The following is a 21644-nucleotide window of genomic DNA, read 5'->3' on the forward strand; positions in this document are numbered from 1 at the left end:
TTTAGGAATCTCTCTGCTTATAAGAATATGCAATAAAGCATTATAAAAAAAAAAAGTTGAAAATTTATTAGTAATGGCAATTATGAATCATGTTTAATGTATGAATACAAATAATTCTATTAAAAATATTAACATTTATTATTTTATTCTTATGTAAGGGACTGTCTTGGGTTGCTGCTTTACACTTTCTATACGAATCATTTTCTATGGTAGTATCAAAAATCCCTAGAAGACGTCTCAAAATAAAATATTCCTTTTTTCTTATTTTTTCAACTATTTAAATATTAGTTAAGTAGTGCAATATATATATATCGATATATTGCACACGTGCGCGCGCATATTAGTATTCTTAGGATTACATATATTTGGAAAGAAAATAATAGATGATTGTATTGCAAAATAAAAGATACAAATTTGATTGTTGCATATTATAGGAAAATATATTATTAATTGATCAATCGATTAAATATCAAACGTAATTAATCGTTCCGAGTATATATTTCATGTAATAATGTAGAAAAAAAATAATTGTCTATTTTATGTTGGCAACCCTGTTCGTATTCTATTCTGGTTTCGTATTGCGTGATACAGTTAAATGTATCATTCTTTAAAATGGCGGCGAAAAGTGGTGGTAACGACGAGTGGTTCTCGACTATAAAACCAATACTAGTCGCATCGTCCGGTTCTTTAAATAAAAATAGCGTTATAGAACTTATAAAGAATATCGTCAAAAAGTAAGTACTGTTAATCGATCATATTTCCTTTGTATACTTTCTTCATATATTTGCCTTGTAATCTCACGACTAGTCAATTTGACATTATGACAGGATAGAAATGGATGTTCAGGGTAACAAAAATAAGTACAATTATTAACTTCTTTCTTCATTATTATGATTTTCTTATATTTGTTACAGTGAGAATAAATTTATCGCACACGAAGAACAATATGAAACATTCTACACGTCTGTCGCTGCTCTTTCTGCAGAGTACATTAGTAATTTTGCTAATTCCTGTAAGTCTTTCCATTTTTACTTCTTTGACAACTTTTAATGCAACTGTTTTTTTATAAAGATTTTCATATTTTATCATACGATAATATTTTCGATTAAATTCAAATTGTATAATTTGGATGCATTTTTATATATCTATATATAAATATACAATTTAGTATTCTTATATCCTTGTAGATGTTAAAAGTCAAATACCAACGGTATGTCAAGCTTGCAAAATATTACTCCAGTATCTTGTCGGCATATTACGACAACAACAGACTCATCTTGGAGATGCTAATGCATCAACTACTAAACAGTTACTTCTACCAATACGTGCTTTATGTACTGGCCAAACTTTACTCTCTTCAACAGAAGAAACAGCATTGATTACAGTAATACAGAATGCTAAAGTACCTTCCCAAATAAAATCTCCACAATCTGGAAAAGAAAAAGATACTTCTACGCAGTGTGTGAAAGAGACAAAACGTACGCATAGCGATTTATCGAGCAGTATTCTTGAGCAATTAACAATGCCATTACAAGATTTTGCGCAACCTGTATCCTTTATCACTGAAAATTTTGCTGAAAGTAATAAAAACTCAACCGATACTACAAACAATGAGATCCATACAGAAACAAAGGTTAATTTCTCTAATTTTGTATTATTGTTTTATTTTGACATTTAATACATTTATTTATTCCATATTTGATTTATTTCAGATGATGTTTGTAGCAAACAATATAAACACTCTTCAAAGTATGGGTGCAGGCGATATATTGCTGGATATATGCGCTAATCTTCCCCATGTATCGAGATACGCTCGCAAATACCAAATATATTTAAATAAAAAAAGTTTTAGTTTACCTGCAAATGCTTGCGACGCTCATATAATACGACACAGCTTGCATTTGGTAGTTAATGACATAAATATCGTGCATAGCGTATTATCATTACCTATCTTTGAACCGTTGACGCACGTAAAATTAGAAAAATTATCAACGCTAGCTATGTCTTGTTTGTATTGCTCGATTACTAATGCAGCTGCATCAAGTATCGTTGGAATTACAAATGCAGTGTCTCCTAAATGCAGTACCAATACATCTGGAAATACTCAAGCTAGTCAAAGCACAAAAAATGCAGAGGATGCAGGCAGAATTCAGGAAGAATACGATGCCTTAGCCATAACTGTCGTGGAAAAAAGTTTAGAGATATTTGGATTAGTTTCAAATATAATTAAAAACAGTACGCGTGCCGGTGGTCATGTGAGTTGTTGATTCTCTTTATACAATACCCAATAATATTTTATAATACTTATTATAATGATCATTTAAATCAGATTCTACAAAATCATCTATTGATCGGAGTTTGGTTATTAGTTGCTGGCTTGCAAGCTCAATTATCAGTAAGCAGTTTTAGCGCAGCGGATAAAGCAAAAGATGAAAAAGGAAAATCACCTAGCAAAGCCAGAGATGGAACTGGTCGTGTAAACTTGATGAAAGTGTAATGAAAATTTATTAGATAATAAATATAATTAATTAATAGGAAAAAATTTGTAATGGAAAATATAAGTATTTACATTTACAGTCAACAAGGATTTGGAGTATTGTCTGTAGCATTGGCATCACATGCATTAACTTTGATGAGTGCTCTTCTCGAAGATGTGTCTATAGAAGCTAGTACAGATTCTTCCTCTCCTGAGCCAGCGCCATTAGATATCTTGTCTACTGCTACTGCACTTCAAAGAGCAGTTACATTCCTACAAGCTGTACCTCTCAATCACTTACTATTTTATTTAGCAACTATTAGTTACAAAAGGGTAACATATTAATGTTTCGTAGAATACAAATATTATGATTAAGATTTGCAATCACCTATTGATCGTCTACAAATTCACTGTATTTCTATTTGTGTAGGCTTGTACATTAAAAAGAATACAGAAACATCCTTTAGAGGGTGACACTTTAAGTCAATCTGATTCTACCACATATTATGAGGATGTTCTGAGTTGTTCGGAAAACTCAACGGATGAAGGTAACTGTAAAAATCATTTATATATATATATTTTTATGTATTTCTTAATCTGTAGTAATATTATTAAATATTTTATACATTTACTATTTTATTAACTATTTATATATGTTCTCTTTTGTGCAAATTACATTTAATATTTTCATTAGTATTTAAATGACATAACAAAAATTAAGTGTATTTCATAAAGCTTCATATATGCTTATCAATGAAATGGTAGCTATCGTATCATTTGATTCAATTTAAAAGTTGTATTCCTGTCTCTATACTTTGTCGCTGTTACTAACTTCCTGGTATATCTTCATGATATAGAACAAACTGTTATGTCGGTAGAGGAGGACAGCGAACCTATTTTGGGTCTTTGGTTTGAGGAAACTCTGGCTCCTTCTGATGGGCCACCTGCAAATGCCATTAAAGAACCAAGCAATGAAGCAAGTGCCGAATATACTGCAATTATCATTGTTCCGGATAATCGTGAACCGCACGGTGTATGTTATTAATCATTTTTTTTATTATTGCATATATGAGTTAGGTCTCCAGACAATATTTTTATCTTGGTTACAGTATATTTCATTGGCAACGAAAATTTTCCAATTTATGAATCAACACTTAATTGGTAGTAGGAGTGCATACGTTCGTGAATATGTTGTCAATGGATTAGTAGAGCAACAAATAGTTATATTGGCAGCAATAATAAGAGATTTGGATCATGAAACTGCTAGAACCGAAACAGGTTGGTACTCGTATAATTGAAAAATTATCTGATTGAAATTTATATCTGTAATATATACTATTATTTAATATCTTTTCTCTTTTGTAGGAACTATTTCAGTATTCTACGGCCCTACTTTAGGCGCATTATATGCTGAATTTTCGCAGGCTTTGAGTTGCTATACTCATAATTTACTTGCACATAATACATTAAGCGAAAGTTTACAAAATACTTTGCTTCAACATCTTAGTGTTAATCCTTGGTCAATTGAAACCAGTACAACTTCTACTTGGCCTTTACAAGTGTATCCCAGAACGCTCAGTGTTTTAGCGCAGGTTTTTAATCTTCTTTTTTCACATTAGTTTACTCCTCCTAGGATTAATTATATCATGAATTCTTACGAGTATCTTCATTTATAGGTATTATTATTAAAACCTCAAGCAGAGAAAGAAGCTGCTTGTATAAGTATATGGCATAGATTGGTAACGACCTTAGTCGAAAATGTATGTAATCCACCAACAACATTTGAAGCTGAAAATGAAGGTTTGCATAGAATATATCTTATTATTGCATTTATTATACATAGTTAATGTATTATTGGATAACTGAAAACGATTACTAATTCAATTAATATTTTTAGATTTAAATGTTGAACACGCGCAATTAGTTTTATTTTTATTTCATTGCCTTAATTTAATGCAAAAGAAATCGGTGTTACTTTTAACTGGCAGTGGTGCAGTTCGTTGTAGCGAGGCTGTTAAGACACCAATGAAAGATTATCAGTTATTGCATTTATCACGTTTGCTACTTTTATTGGAGTATCTTATGGAACATCTTTATGATGCACCTCCTACATTGCTCGAACAGGTAAAAAAATGAATGAATATCTTAAAATGATTTGTATTTTCACAAGCATTTGGTAGTTCTATCATTTTAAATAAAATATATCACGTGTGTGTGTGCATACACACACACACATACATATTGGTATATTAAACTAACCAGATGCAAAAGTAATAACAATCTTTACTAGAATAAAAAGATAGAGATAACAGGGCCAGCAGACTGATAATGACATCTGACTGGTAGTAAAATTCTCGTACACAAAAATTTGTATAACATGTAGTATAATATGTACAAAATGATGTTATGTTATGTTGTTCAGGTACAATGGAATCTATTTTCTGCGACAAGTTTAGTCTCCGATGTTAAAGATGGTAACAAACAAGCATCCAGAATATTTACGCCATGGGCAGAAATTGAAGACAACTACCGTAAATTTTGCTCGCAAGATGAATTTTCTATGAAGCCTCGTTTTTATAATTTATCCACTGCTGATTTTAATAATCAAGATACACCAAAATTAGATGGATTGGTTGGTTATCATATTTAATATGAATGTTAATATTTATTCAAATAGATATCTATATTTAGTCTTCTTTTATGGTTACAGGCTTGTAATTTTATTTTGGGTACACCGGATAAAATGAAGTATCCTCTATTAGTAGACGCATTGATAGATATCCTTAATGTTTTGATGCAGACAGATATGCCCAGAAAAACATCAGATAGTAAAGATAAAATGACATTTACTGGACTATGTGCTATTCAATATTGTTTCTCAATATGTTGGCGATTATTATTAATGTTGCCTCCTTCCACACCATATATGGATAAACTTGCTCTGGGAGAAGAGATACCAGCTGGTCCAATGTTACTTCATTCTTTGATCTGGGGACCTAGAACTGCCTATAAAACTTTTACTGGCTGGATGAAAGACTGCTTGGTCAAGCAAGGAATATATACGCAGTATGCTGAAAATTTATTAAAAACGGTATCATCAACCGTGAATTCGCTTAAATATGATATTACGCTTGCCAAAAATTGTATTACGTCTTTAAAACCAGATATAGGTACTGACGCTAAGATAATGCCAAAAGAGTCATTACCAAAACTCAGCTCCTTGTGTATATTAGCTGCCATTATTGGCAAGTTACAAGTTCTTATGGATGAAAGTATATCCAAGAGTCCTACCGACAATATTGAAGCTTCTAAGTGTTCGCAAATTTCCGATTTCAACTCGTCAAATTTGAATAAAATAATAGTTGATATTTTGCCGCATTTTCTTTCGTTAACAGAAGCTATTTTACGATCCTGTCAGTCAAGCATATTATATCAAATGCTCGATTCTTCAGATGTACAAAGCAAGTACAATTTGCAAGATTATTTGATAATTGACAATGTTATTTTTATAGCAGGTGCTAATTGGGCGGTAGAAGCATCATTGGTAACGTACTTACCCAATAATGTCAGATCCATCTTAGATAAATGGAAATCTATTAATGTTGCACACGTACCATGGAATACGTATGCTAATGATATAATACCTGCTGAGAGTTACATTTTAACAACAGTGAATCATCATATCAACTCGCTTTCCGAATATCCTACATTTTCTATTAATCCATCTTTGAAGAATCTGCTTCATTCTCTTATCACATTTATGATGGAATATGTAACTCCTACAACGGTGCCAGAGCAGTCAGATGTACACACTCAAGCTGTAAATATATTAATTTCTTTATCGATGGATGCGCGCATGGAATATCTTCAAGATATGTCAGGAAAAATCTTAACCAAATTGATAGGCGATAATGATAGTGAGGCACGCCAATTACAAGAACATTTATTTGTATTGAACCATACAAACAATTTAATTATTGAATACACGAATAATACGGACGAATCTATTGGCATATCCGTTGATGAAAAGATTCTCAAACGTTGCATAAAGTATTGGGAAGATTTATTGGATAAACAAGTTGGACGCAAAGCCTTAGATTTATTTTTTGCACCGAATACGAATCATACTCTCGTAGCTGTTTTATTATCGATAATATCGCCACGACTAACTCAACAATTTAGTACTCACGTCTTACATTTTTTCAATGCACTTTTTAAAGTAGCAGAAAAGGGACATGACGAAGCTGTGGAACGACTCTGTAAGTCTGTTTTAAACATTACTAACATCCCTAATGCAAAACTTCAGACATGGTTACGACATATCATTCTTGGAGTATCCAACGCATCGCCGAGCGCATCTTCTACGAACATTCAAACGCCTACAGTAGTTACTGCAAACTCGTTGGTAACTGCATCAGGTAGTGCAGAAGATGGCCAGAAAGTGGAAGATGTAAATAACGCGTCCAATAGCGAACAAGTCCAGTGGGCAATTTTATTATCCGATGGATCTGTTAATAGTAATCAAGTTACAAATACAAATGACGATCAACATTCGGTACATGAAAATAGCCGATTCTTATGTGCACTTACAAATTATATTGTGAAAGAAAGAAGTACTGTGAATGAAGATGTGGCAGTGACTATACTACAGGCGCTTATACCATTGGGATATCATATTTTATCTCCTGCAATCGAAGGCAATGGCTTCTCAGAATTAATGCACATAATGTCAACTTTGGCCGATGTTGGATCTGACAAAGGTCATATAATGTTATTTAAAGCTACAACAGAATGGGTTGAACTTTGCAAAGAACAATTAATGAATAAAGATCCACAAACTTTGGACAAATCGTCGCCATATATTGAAGGTGGTTGTTGCATGTTGAATTATATAGCCGACGTAGCTAATGCAGTTTGCCCGCCGCAAATACAAGCATTGGATCGAGCTACCAGTCCACCTTGGGAAGGTATTACACCGATCAATGATATTAACGATAGCGATTGGTTGGATGAAATCCCGCACGAAGAAGACGACAGTGCGGTAGAGGATTCTGACGAAGATAGTCTTTGCAATAAGTTATGTACTTTTACAATCACTCAGAAGGAGTTTATGAATCAACATTGGTATCATTGTCATACTTGTAATATGGTGGACGGAGTTGGTGTATGCACTGTTTGTGCGCGTGTTTGTCATAGAGGACACGACGTTACATACGCGAAGTATGGAAATTTTTTCTGCGATTGCGGTGCCAAAGATGACGGATCTTGTCAAGCACTAATAAAACGTAGTCCTCAAACGTCGGAACATCAAACAAGCAATAATGCGTCGTATAATACCATCGGAGCACCCGTAGAGAATAATGCGCTTCTTACCAGTAGTTTAAGACAAAAAACTTCAAGTCCTATACATTTTTACGATAAACATGAGAGAGCTGGACGTGATAAACAAAAGCAAGAGCGTTTAGCGAAACAACTCGAAAGTTCCAAAGAATGGGTACAATCACATTTATGGAAAAGTGGATTGGTCTCGTCGTTGATGGATTTAATTTATGCATTGATACCTGCAGTAGACGCTTGTTGTCAACAGAATTCACCAGTTGGCTGCCATGCACGAGCACAGAAAGCTCTTAAGCAATTGCATACTTTGGAAAAGAAATTTGAACATACTAATCAACTTATGCTACCAACGTTAGGATCTCAGGAAGGTGCTTTTGAAAATGTAAGAATGAATTATTCGGGCGATCAAGGACAGACAATCAGACAACTATTGTCGGCACATATGATACGACGCGTTGCTATGTGTTGTTTATCATCTCCCCATGGTAAAAGGCAACATTTAGCGGTTTCGCATGAAAAAGGAAAGATAACTGTATTGCAGCTCAGTGCTTTATTGAAACAAGCTGACTCCTCTAAGCGAAAACTCACACTGACCAGACTGGCATCTGCTCCAATTCCTTTTACTGTGCTTTCAATAACTGGAAATCAATGGAATGAAGATTTCTTAGCTGTTTGTGGTTTTAAGGACTGTCACGTACTTACTTTTAACAGCTCTGGAACAGTATCTGACCATTTAGTTTTGCATCCTCTACTTGAAACTGGAAACTTTATTATAAAAGCTCTATGGCTTCCCGGTTGTCAGACTCAATTGGCATTAGTTACAGCAGATTTTGTTAAAATTTATGATCTTGCTAAGGATATACTGAGCCCTCAATATTATTTCTTAGTACCAACGGGCAAAATAAGAGATTGTACATTTATACACTCGGAAAATGGAGTATTCCATTTATTACTTATGTCTTCTGTAGGATATATTTACAATCAAGCGATGGATGGAGAAAGTTTAGCCAAAGATGGGCCGTTTTATGTGACTAATACATTGGATGTTTATCATTCAGAGATAAAAGATAATGGACAAGTTGGAGGTGGTGGCGTATCTATTTATTACTCTCATGCATTGCAGTTACTTTTCTTCAGTTATGCGTGTGGGAAAAGTTTTATTGCACCTCTCAAAAATACTGATTCTGACATTACAGTTGTATTTCAAATAAATCTCAGTAGTAATAAAACAAACGGAAATAAATCTAATAACAACCAGCCACAGCCTCTTTGTCAATGGAGCGAAGTTGTCAACCATCCTGGATTAGTTTGTTCTGTTTTACAAACGAGTAACAATCCTGTTATATTAATGATTAAGCCGGATGTTATTATGATCCAAGAGATTAAAGTCCTACCGGCGAAAGCCAAAATTATGGATATGGTTGCCATCAGACATCCAAGCTCAAATGCGGAACATCGTACAACATTGATTTTGTTATGCGAGGATGGAAGTTTAAGAATTTATATGGCTGGAATGGAACAAACAGGATTTTGGATGTCATCTGCAATACAACCTAATTGTACGATGACGGGAATCAAGCCAACGAGAAAAAAGAAAACAAATAAAACAACTAAACCAACAGGCTCTGTTACATTTCCTATAGACTTTTTTGAACACTGTCAAGTTATGAACGACGTCGAATATGGCGGTAACGATCTTCTACAAATTTATAATGTAGCCCAAATCAAGCATCGCTTAAATACAACTGGAATGTACGTTGTTTCCACAAAAGCTATGGGTTTTAACGTAGAAGTTACAAATAACGATGCGATTCTAGTCATGACCGGGATAAGAGTGTTACTTGGAAATCAAGATATTCAGAGGGCACCTTTATTTGTTGTAGTAAGTTAATAAATTTTCGATACCATAAATATATTATAAAAATGTTACATATATAATATGTTATTTATTCGTTTCAGGTATTTGGTAGAACTATACGAACTACATTGACTAGAAGTCGGTGGTTTGATATTCCTTTAACGAGAGAAGAAAGTTTGCTAGCTGACAAAAAATTGACCATCACTTTTGGTCCTTCTCAAGATGCCGAAGGTGTCATAATGGTTGACTCCATTAAAATGTTTGTCTATTTTATTTTATTTTATTAATATCATTTTTTAAGTGAAACTTTTTTCAATAGTTTTTATTTTACTATCGCTTTTAGTTTAACAAAGTTCAGTTAATTACATACATATAAGAATAGATTGTAATTAAATTCATTATATTTTATTAGATATGGAAAAAATAAAGATGCATTTGGTTGGCCAGAAGAAACTGAGGAAATTTTACCTGGTGGTCAATCCACATCGGCACACATACCTGCTATTAGTAGCGAGGCAGACAATACTATTGTTTCTCCAGCACCTTTATCTTCTATCAACAGGTAAGTTTTTATTTATAAACGTAATACTTTAAGTTGAATCAATTTATATAAAGATGTCGTTTTATTATTACGATGCCACAGATTGACAAAGGACAATTCTGTCAATGTAGAAAGGTAAGAAATATGAATATAAATAAATCTGTTAAATAAATAAATGAAAAATTATATATATACACGCACACATAGAATATAATAGCGCGCGTTAGTTTATAAAATATAAATTAATTACCGTATAATATATACATGATTTTTAATTATTTTACAGGATGGTTTCAAGCATCCTGGAGGTTTTGGAATTATCGTTTAATTTATCCTCAAATGATGATAACAAATTACCATTAAGAACAGCAGCAGTTGACATGGCATCACGACTTTTGGTGTTACCAACACCTCCATTAGTGCAAGTGAATACAACGGCCCTACTTGCTGCCCTATATAGTTCCAAACAAATGTATCACTTCCATAAAGTAAGAGTTTTTTATAAGTATATCTAATTTAAAAAAATTTAAAGAAAGAGAGAGATTAATAAATTATATTTGTTAATATTTTTTTATTATAGGATCAGGTTTTACTTTCTCATGTACTCGAGACATTAAAAACAATGAGAGAGATTGAGGATTCACGTAATATAGATGCAGAAAATTTCTACAGACTTGTACTTATTGTAAGAGGAATTGCTATATGCAGGGCACACAATCTCGCCAAATTTGCAGAACAATATACCAATAAACCCATGGATGAAAGTAAAAGTAATTAATCGATTAATGCACAATGATTTGATAATCAACAACAAAGATAATATTGGTAATAATATATGTCTTAATTTATAATTTCAGTACCCATTTTTGAAGCTGATCGTTCGAATATGAAAAGTCTTACAAGTGCAGATGGCAATCAACATTTAGTCATACAGCTTACAGAAGTTTTATGGCTGTTACATGCAGCATATCCAAAGAACATGGCTCTTGCACCAGTCGTAGTTCCAGGATTAACGCATACCGAAGCAACGGTTCATGCACTCGTTGAAATTATTCATGCATTTACTACATGCGACGTGGATAGTAATACACCCCTAGCTGCAAAATTATATTTGCAATTACTATTGTCTTCGGATACAACAATTAGTTTCAGTGCTAAGCATGCTATAATAAGAGTACTAAGACCGAGATATAAAAGGAGACGGGTATACATACCGAGTCCACCTAATTGCAATACTCCAGGTATAAATTACAGAGAGAAGTCAAAGATATTATTACATAAAATATAATAATAATAATATTATAATTAAATGTCATATTTATAGGTACAGCTGTAGAAGCGGAAGAGCCATCTGCTCCAGCGACTTCTCGACCATCGCAAAGTACTGCAACACGAGAACAACCCGAACAACAATATCACGTTGAAGCGGTAGATCAAGTAGTAGCACTTCTTGGAGCAATTGCTAATCAAGGTCCTGCCGATGGAAGAGCTAATCCTCTCGAAGCATTCCTTGGACCTGGTAGTTTACAACAATTGCTTCGTATTCCTCCTGATGCAGACGAAACAGTGGTTCAGATCGCAATTGCATTAAGTTTGGAAGATCACGAAGATTCGGCCGATATAGAAACCCTAAGGCAAGGTTTTGAAACTTTAAGAAATTTAGGTGGGTCTATATTCCACAACATACAAACTTTGGCTGCTCAGGGAATGGTTCAATCTTTAAATACAGCCCAGGTAATTTTTCATGAATAAATATCTAATAACACATACGTATATAATTATACATTGGAGTTTAATTATTTACTGCATCTATTTGTTTTCAGGGTCACGAAGGAGGTCATTATTCTGATACGACTGCATCTGCGGGTGGTTCGGATGACGAAGGATCAACAGCTGCTACCGATGGCAGTACTTTGAGAACGTCACCAGCAGAACAAGTAATTAATTATTTCTGATAATCGACGATGAAAAGGAATATTTAAAATTAATATATATATATATATTGTCTTGTTTTGCGGATAGGGTGGCAGTCGTGGTAGCAAAGGTAGTGAAAGCAGCGGAAGCGAAAGCGGAGGAAGTGCCGTCGATAGCATGGCAGGAGAGCAGAATGTTTCAGGAAGAAGTTCTGCGTATGGTGACAATACGGCTACCGATGCAACTCCGGTTGGGACTAGTAGTACTAATCAAGCAACACTAGCTGAAACTGCTTCTGTAGGCGCTACCGCGTCTGTTAGCGTAAGTTAATGTACTATTGATGTCAATATTTTTTATCAGAGGGAATAAAAACGAATGGTAATTTAATATTCATTACGTTGTCCATAGACAACAGAACAAGAAAGTACCGAACAAGAGCAAACTAATGAACAAGAATGCGATACGAGCGTTGAAGGAGCAACGAAACTTCACTCCATACAACTTTTATTATTGGATAAACTTACACAATTTATACCCGACTTAACAAATGTTCCTGGCGTACTCGTAATACCATATATGCAAGTATGTAATTTTTAATCTTTAGTAATATTATATTTTAAGAATATACTTTCTTTTTAAATGAATAATTTTTATAATCGTTTTTAGGTAATTTTAATGTTAACATCTGATTTGGATGGTCAAGATGAGAGAGATAGAGCGTGCGTAGAACGTTTAATTCACATGTTGGTAAAAGAATTAGAAATAGATAAGCCCGATACAAATAATATTTGTCAACGTACCAATAAAAAAGAAGTGCACTTGGTTATCATGCGATTACTCAGTTAGTATTTATGTACAATAGTTTTTTTTTTCTTTTCTTATAAACACATATAAGCCATTTTTTAAGTAATAATATTTTCTTATTTATAGGTGTTCTAATGTCTCGCTCCAAGTATAATACTAAATCTCCATCGGAAAATCCAAATTTTGTTTCACAAACGGTTGCCATAATACTTAGCAAAGCAGGTGTTATAGATTATTGCCTGACGTTATTAAAAGCATTATTAGAGTATTGGAAAACGTACGCCTTTCTTTATAGTAGTAATATATGTTTATAAATCATATACACAATTTTATAAACGATAATGTTTATATATTTAGAACATCTAGCGAAGAAACCGGAAATATGATTGGTGGCTTATTACTTAAGGAGCATTTAACAAGTTCACCACCCGATATGTCGCCATTCTTTTTGCGGCAGTATGTAAAAGGACATGCAGCAGATGTATTCGAGCCGTATCCTCAATTATTGACAGAAATGGTTTTGCGTTTACCATATCAAGTGCATAAATATTCGGAAAGTAATACAGTTCAGCCAGCATTTGATCAAGTAAGTACTTAATAATGTAAGTTGATAGTTAAATAAGATATTCTAGTAAAATAAAATTAATTTCGTTTACACAGCCCTGGTACTTATACTTGTGCGAATATATGATGCTCTATCAAACACCATTTGTGAGAAGGCAAGTACGCAAATTGTTATTATTTATCTGCGGTAACAAAGAAAAATACAGACAATTGCGTGACTTACATGCTCTTATTTCTCATATACAGGTAACTATAAATGTTTTTTAAGGATGTTATTTGTCTTTGAAAGTAGATCATAATTAAAATGAAATTAATTCTGTTTTTTATCAATTTTATAGGCAGTGCAACAATGTTGTACTACCGGAGGATACGATCCCCAGCAATTACATCCTCATTCTATTAATCTTTCTTATGATTCATTAGTAGAATTAATCGAACATTTGAAATATTGTGTAGAAATAGCAAGTAGCCGTACTGGTAATTGGCAAAGATTTTGCTTGAATGAAAATACCGTTTTAGCTTATCTTTTCTCTGTCTCTACTCTTTTGGACGAAGGTGTAAGTTCTACGGTACTTCAATTGCTGCAGTGTGCTATATGTTCGAATAATAAATCAAAAGAAGCAAAAGATGTAAAAACAAAGGTAAATTAGTTACATTGAATTGATAATAATGTTTTAATAAAACATTTTCATTCATTGATGTTTATTAAATATAGGATACTAAATCATCGAACGCCAAAGAACGCCGCGATCGAGAAAAATCAGAAGATTCTGATACGGAAGCAAAGTTTGAAGAAGCGCAATGTCTTACTTTGGTAGAACAAATTCAGAAACAAGTTTCTCCTGCATTACTGACAAAGTTTATACAAACATTTTTATTGGAAACTAATAATACGAACGTTCGTTGGCAGGCACACTCACTGATATTGGCTATTTACAAGTATGATAATAATATTTAATTTATTTGTTAATAGCAGCATTTAAGATCATTCATTTTTACAAATTATTAAATTTATTTTCAGAAATTGTGGCCCAGTCGATCAAGAACGCTTATTAGATATTCTTTGGCGTCTATGGCCTTTGCTTCCAGCTTACGGGCGTAAAGCTGCACAATTTGTTGATCTGTTAGGATATTTCTCTTTGAAAACTCCTCATACCGGGAAAAAGATGTATTCGTACATGGAACAGGCGGTTACAGTTTTACGCGCACAAAATCAATTACTTGCTCAACATCCAAATGCGAATCTCTATGCTAATTTAGCTCAGTACGTAGAATTGGATGGTTATTATTTGGAAAGTGAGCCATGTCTTGTATGTAATAATCCAGAAGTGTCGATGGCCACTATCAAACTGTCCTCGATTAAGGTTGATTCTAAATTTACAACTACGACTCAAATAGTTAAATTGATCGGTAGCCACACCATAAGTAGAATAACTTTACGCATCGGTGATTTGAAAAGGACGAAGATGGTGCGTACTATTAACGTTTACTACAATAATCGATCTGTCCAAGCAGTGGTCGAATTGAAAAATAAGCACGCGATGTGGCACAAGGCTAAGCAAATCTCATTGTCGCAAGGACAAACGGAAATAAAAATGGAATTCCCATTGCCAATAGTGGCTTGTAATTTAATGATCGAGTATGCCGACTTTTACGAAAATATTCAAGCCTCTTCGGAAACTTTGCAATGTCCAAGGTGTTCCGCTAGCGTACCTGCAAATCCAGGTGTTTGTGCTAATTGCGGAGAAAACGTTTTTCAATGTCACAAATGTCGAGCCATTAATTACGACGAAAAAGATCCATTTTTGTGTCATTCCTGTGGTTTTTGTAAATATGCTAAATTCGATTATACTTTAACTGCTCGTCCTTGTTGTGCGGTAGATCCAATAGAAAATGACGATGACAGAAAAAAAGCAGCAGTAAGCATTAACACTTTATTAGAAAAAGCTGATAGAGTTTATAAAAATCTGATTTCCCATAAGCCCACTTTGGAAATGTTGCTCGTTAAAATATCAGAACACAGATTAGATCGAGGATTGGAAGAAGGAGTTCAAATATCTGGCAATACCCAAGTTAATCGTGCTATCCAATTATTGGCTCAAAGATATTGCGGAGAATGTAAAACTTCCTTTGAAGAATTGAGTAAGATCATACAAAAGGTTTTAGCTTGTCGCCGAGAATTAGTTGCATACGACAGAAATCAACGTGGCCAAAATCAATCGACGATTACGTACACGAGAAACGAGACTAGCGCGAAAAACGATACGTTTGTTCCCCCACCCGGACGATGTTATGGTTGTGCCTCGGCTGCGACCGAACATTGTTTAACATTGCTACGTGCTCTAGCAACCAATACCATTGCCAGAGACGTATTGTGCAGACAAGGATTGATTCAGGAACTCGTAGAACATAATTTACGTAAGGGAACGGTACAAATGCAAGAAGAAGTTAGACAATTACTCTGTCTCGTTACCAGAGACAATGCGCAATCTACCAAAGAATTGTGTTCTCTTTTAACTGGACGGATTACTTTAACCCTACGAGGAAGAGTCGCAACGTCCGATCTTTCTCTCGCTGTACGACACGAAATGGCATTACTCGCTGCTCTCGTTCAAAAACAGGATTCATGTTGGGAACAAAAGCTACGTTGCGTCATGCAACTATTTTTAATGGCATGCAAGGAATCGAAGAGTCCCGTAGTCATGGATAGTATTATATTGCCGTGTTTGAAAATTTTACAAAGTCTTATCAAACCTGAGCAACCAGTTTCGAAAAAAAATAAGGATAAAACTATTGAATCAGTTGCAACTATACAACCACCGGAAGGTGTTAGCATTGACGTAGAAAAATGGCTTAATGGCGATGCCAAGCATTCTTATACCGAATGGCTTCAACGAATGCCAGCGAGGAAAACTGAATCAGTGCCGAGTAAACCCTTGAAAAAAGGTGAAACTCGTATATTATATCTTATGGAGAAGTATGGTCACAGGTGGCAATATCGATGCATGAGGCATCATGGAATGCAACAACTTAAATTAGCGGACGGTGCATGGTTGAAAGAGGTTCTCTTCAATCCTAGTTCACGATTGGCACGACAAGTTGCTTGTAACATGGTCGAAAGTCTTTGCCAAGGGACCGAAAGGAAAAAAGAAATTCTTGTATTGCTGACATGTTATCTGGAAGAAATGCGTACAGCTGGAGAAAGCAGTACAGAATTTCTTACGCTGTACGAAAGTCTTATTAGACAACCACCTTGGAAACAATTCTTGGCTGTCCGCGGTGTGATGACTTTACTGGCTGCATTATTAACTAGGGAAATAGAAGAATTGCATAGATTGGAAGAAATGACGTTGACCAGTGACTTAGCTCAAGGATACTCTTTAAAAATGTTAACAGAATTACTAGCAACTTTCTTAGAACAGGAAAATATAAAACAACAATATAAAGGAAGACTCGTGGGTGCAGTTTTGAATGGTTACTTATCGCTGAGAAGACTCGTCGTCCAGAGAACCAGACTTATCGATGAGACGCAAGAAAAATTATTAGAACTTTTAGAAGAAATGACTACTGGAACGGAGGAAGAAACGAAAGCGTTTATGGCCGTTTGCGTTGAAACTGTCCAAAAATATAGTCCTCAAGATGTACGTACGCCGGTATTTATTTTCGAAAGACTTTGTTCCATTATTTATCCAGAAGACAATGATGTCGGAGAATTTTTCCTGATACTTGAGAAAGACCCTCAACAAGAAGATTTTTTGCAAGGTAGAATGTTGGGCAATCCATACAGTAGTTTGGAACCTGGTTTGGGTCCATTAATGCGAGATGTTAAAAATAAAATCTGTCAGGATTGCGAGTTGGTAGCTTTATTGGAAGATGATAACGGAATGGAACTACTCGTTAACAATAAGATTATTAGTTTGGATCTTCAAGTCAAAGAAGTGTATAAAAAAGTTTGGTTAGTGGAAGGAGGCGAATCTGATCCAATGCGCGTCGTATATAGAATGCGAGGACTTCTCGGTGATGCGACTGAAGAATTTGTTGAAACTTTAAATGCCAATAGCGAACAAGAGGTTAACAATGAAGAAGTATATAAAATGGCAAATGTATTAGCCGATTGCGGAGGCTTGCATGTTATGTTGAATCGATTGGCAGCCATACAAGACGTTACCAGAGCTGGGCCGCTTCTTCAAGTTCTATTAAAACTATTTAGATTATGCGTCAAAGTGAAAAAGAATCAAGATGTATTAAGTAAACCAGAATTAGGAGCAGTTACCGTTCTATTAGATGTTCTACAACGTTGTCTGGCCACCGAGTCCGATAATTCGCAATCTAAAGTAACGGAACAACTTTTGGATATTATGGAAACAATTTTAGCTAATGCAGCTTCTCAACCTCTCAGTGCATTCGAAGCTTTCTCGCGTACACTTGGAGGCCCGGAACATATTAAAGCGCTTCTTTCATGTACGCAATCTGCAGCTGTGAGACAAAGCAGCAACGTCCTGACGCATCTTGCTAGGGTACTCGCAGCTCTCACTTACGGTGATCAAGATAAAATGGCTTTACTTTGTGATTACTTCAAGCAAGTCCTCAATTTTTATAAATTTGACTTTGAACACACGCCAGAAGATGAACAAAAGTTGGAACTATTTTGTATCCTCACGCAGGGTATCGAACGCAATGCTATAGGGAATACATTGAAAGACTATATTATTAATATGGGTATAGTAAAGGATGCCTTTGAATATATAACTGTACAAGCGCCATGCGTTAAGCCGACTTTGCTTCGCACGGATAGTGACGAATTAAAAGATTTTATTTCTAAGCCGGCACTTAAATATATTTTACGATTTCTCACTGGACTAGCGACAGATCACGAACCGACTCAATTAGCAGCTTCGCAAGTTACCATTAGTATAATTCATAGATTGGAACAAGTATCTTCGGACGAACACGTTGGTTCATTGGCAGAAAATTTACTCGAAGCGCTTTGTACTAATACACGTGTTGCTCAATTAATCGAAGAAGCTAGGCAGCATACGCGCAGCGAAAAGAAACGTTTGGCCATGGCAATGCGAGAAAGACAATTAGGAGCGCTCGGTATGCAAACTAACGATAAGGGTCAAGTAACGGCGAGTGGAACGATTCTTCAACAAATGGAAGATTTGGGAGACGAAAGTGGATTAGTTTGCGTCATTTGTCGCGAGGGTTATAAATTTAAGCCCAATATGGTAATTTAATATTATTGAAGTCTTCTTCATTACGATTATTATACATAATAAATAAATTAAATCATCGGATGTTTTATTGTTTTCTTTTCTATAGGTATTAGGTATTTACACATTTACAAAACGATGCAACGTTGAGGAATTTGAAACGAAACAGAGAAAGACTGTAGGATATACCACGGTAACTCATTTTAACGTGGTACACGTAGACTGCCATATGTCAGCCGTTCGTTTAGCACGCGCCAGAGACGAATGGGAGAGCGCAGCTTTGCAAAATGCTAATACCAAATGTAATGGACTTCTTCCGTTGTGGGGTCCGCAAGTACCGGAATCGGCATTCGCCAGTTGTTTAGCAAGACACAATACGTATCTGCAAGAGTGCACGAGCCATCGCGATATATCCTATCCATCCACAATTCATGATTTAAAATTATTATTGTTACGTTTTGCGCAAGAGAAAAGTTTCCACGAGGATACCGGAGGTGGTGGTCCCCAATCTAACATGCACATGGTGCCATATCTAATACACATGGCATTATACGTGATTAATACGTACGTAATTATTACTATTTACTTATTTTTAACTAGAATTAACTCACACAGACGAACTTTATATTAATTTTTATATATTAATAGGACACGCACGGCTAGCAGAGAAGACAAAGCTCTGGTTACTTATTTGGAATCTTCAGCCAGTGCAGCGTGGCTAGAAAATTGCTACGAAGCAGACGGGCCATTATATCAGTGCACGCTTTCAGTTCTTTTACTTACTCCTAATCGCTGGAACAAATATAAAGTTGCATTTTTCAACAGATTTATCGTACTTGCTCATCAACGTCACGAATCTCCATCTGTCGCAACGAAAAATATTTTCAACACAACAGTAAAAGAATATAATGTTTATAAAAGTACTCTGATATTCTTAGGTCTCATCGATTGTATCTATACTAATTTCTTCGGGGTAGGTACCATTCGGATACTTATTTGGACAATGAAAAAAATATATTTCTTAAATAATTATTTATTTTATCGACTATTATAGAAAATAAATGTGCTCTATGATGAAAAGTGGCCTTCGATCTTAGCTGAATATATTAGGCATAATGACGAAGCCATGCTAAAAGCCTCGGAGCGAGTTCTTGCAACATATCGCGATGAATTGTTGCCTTGCTCATCATTTGAAGAATTTTGTGACGTTCTTGGTAAATTGAAAACTATCCAATTATTGATTTATATTTGATTTATTTTAAAACACTTTTCTAACGTATAATCATTATATTTTAGGATTACTTGGAGAAGTGTCAAATCCTTTGACTTACATAACTGAGCTACTTCGACGTTTCGCCTGAAAACAAAAAGAGTCAATCAGTTTCTTTTTTTAACTAATGCAAATATTTCTAAATTTTTCACGTATACTACCAGAAATTTCCGAGTAATATCCTCCTATATTAAGATTATTTGCAGAAATTTCCATACAAATTAAAAGGATACTATTAGTCTTCTTTAATGCTATGCTCTGTATCTTAGTGTTAAATATGCTTATGTGCGTGTATATATAGGTGTGTTACAGATTACATATATATATATATATATATACACATACACACACATATATATGTATGTATGTATATGTAAATACGCTATAACAAGCTTTGCTTTAATGAAATGCGGTGTAATAAAATCTTTCCAAGTGATCATTTCACTATTCTACTATATCCTCGAAATTCTATGATAAAAAATTTCTCACGGAGTGCGGTTAAAACGATGATACGCATATATTATTTGTTTATTATAAGTTATACAATTGTTTAAATATAACAAATTTGTGTACACTGAGGTGCTAAACAACTTGGTTGCGGACAACAATCTGGATCTCTTCGATACCACTTGTTTGTCTAGAAAATAAATTAACAAAGATAAGGAGATATTTGTAACTCATAATGTTTAGATGTGTACTTACACCATGCAACATATATGTTCTACCAGGTATCTTGTAAGCTAAATCGGATGCAACGTTATTAAAAGTGGACACGAGTACGATATCTCCTACTGAATTGTAAGTTATTAAGGGTCTATTTTCAGGAAATGTCCATGCAGGCTTACATCCCTCGGGACTTGGTTTAACGTGCCACGCTTCAGGATCATATTTACGATTATATTGTACATACGTCATAGGTTTCGTAGTACGCCTTGAATAGATTAAAAATCTATAGAATTTCTTGACAGAAATTAATTACTTTCAAACTAGATTTTACTTACAAACAATCCATTTTAGCAAATAAACATTTCAAGCGTCTAAGTTCTTGACCACTGTTACAAGTTCTGTTAGAAAAACCCCAATTTCCGATAGCTTCCGCAACTCCTTCGCCATTGCCACTGGAATATTCTTGCAAACAAGTCATTTTTAAAAAATATTAGTATTTGTAGTTATTATGGGCAATATATACTTCAATACAAAGAATTTAGAATTTGGAAAGAATAAAAATTCAGGGTATTACATTGAATTTGGGATTCGTAGTATACAATTTATATATAAACAAACTATAAGCGACAATCGTATGTCATTATGAAACATAATAATAACGATTCAAAACTAATATGATTATAAAGAAAATAAAAAATGAAACATGTATAATGTTATGATCAATCTTAGAAGCAAGGATTTGTATTTAAAAATTGGCGCGCTTAAAAAGGTATATGACGTCAGGAGCATTATATTTCGATAGTAACTTTATTAAATGTTAATTAAAACATAGTAGTAAGAAAATTATTTTCAACGGTATACATAAAGTGAATTACTTATTAGTGAAATATTATATTTTCATAGTATAAATATATATTAATAATTGTGTATAAATAACATTGGTGGAATGTAATATAATTCGAGTGTTCTATTAGAAATCCGGCTAAAGGTTTTCCTTTTAT

General features: G+C 34.3%; 2 protein-coding genes across 5 annotated transcripts; one reads left to right on the top strand and one right to left on the bottom strand.

Moving 5' to 3' along the window:
* Window positions 1-583: 583 nt before the first annotated feature.
* LOC106790662 (protein purity of essence) lies at window positions 584-20644 on the top strand. 4 transcript variants are annotated; one of them, XM_014755727.1, is made up of 35 exons: window positions 584-734; window positions 915-1012; window positions 1188-1633; window positions 1713-2255; window positions 2330-2493; window positions 2578-2809; window positions 2907-3024; window positions 3334-3509; window positions 3586-3754; window positions 3842-4068; window positions 4153-4276; window positions 4374-4600; window positions 4899-5108; window positions 5187-9695; window positions 9773-9930; window positions 10084-10233; window positions 10315-10347; window positions 10499-10700; window positions 10793-10982; window positions 11070-11453; window positions 11537-11946; window positions 12036-12149; window positions 12235-12447; window positions 12535-12708; window positions 12793-12967; window positions 13057-13207; window positions 13288-13516; window positions 13591-13740; window positions 13833-14135; window positions 14210-14433; window positions 14516-18722; window positions 18817-19271; window positions 19356-19680; window positions 19762-19921; window positions 20004-20644. In XM_014755727.1, exons 1-35 carry the CDS (start codon window positions 613-615, stop codon window positions 20066-20068), a joined length of 15837 nt encoding a protein of 5278 aa, XP_014611213.1. In that variant the 5' UTR covers window positions 584-612; the 3' UTR covers window positions 20069-20644. The 4 variants fall into 4 exon arrangements, with proteins under 4 accessions (XP_014611213.1, XP_014611214.1, XP_014611216.1 ...); XM_014755728.1 differs by having other exon boundaries at window positions 3355-3509; XM_014755730.1 differs by lacking the exon at window positions 10315-10347.
* Window positions 20492-21511, bottom strand: LOC106790664. The gene is made up of 2 exons (XM_014755733.1): window positions 20979-21511; window positions 20492-20908 (listed from the first exon to the last, which is right to left on the bottom strand). The coding sequence occupies exons 1-2, from the start codon at window positions 21119-21121 to the stop codon at window positions 20560-20562; spliced, it is 492 nt and encodes a 163-aa protein (XP_014611219.1). The 5' UTR covers window positions 21122-21511; the 3' UTR covers window positions 20492-20559.
* Window positions 21512-21644: the final 133 nt, after the last annotated feature.

Source organism: Polistes canadensis, unplaced genomic scaffold (genome assembly GCF_001313835.1).
Source record: "Polistes canadensis isolate GaletaPanama2010 unplaced genomic scaffold, ASM131383v1 scaffold_254, whole genome shotgun sequence".
In the NCBI taxonomy this organism is placed as follows: Eukaryota; Metazoa; Arthropoda; class Insecta; order Hymenoptera; family Vespidae; genus Polistes; species Polistes canadensis.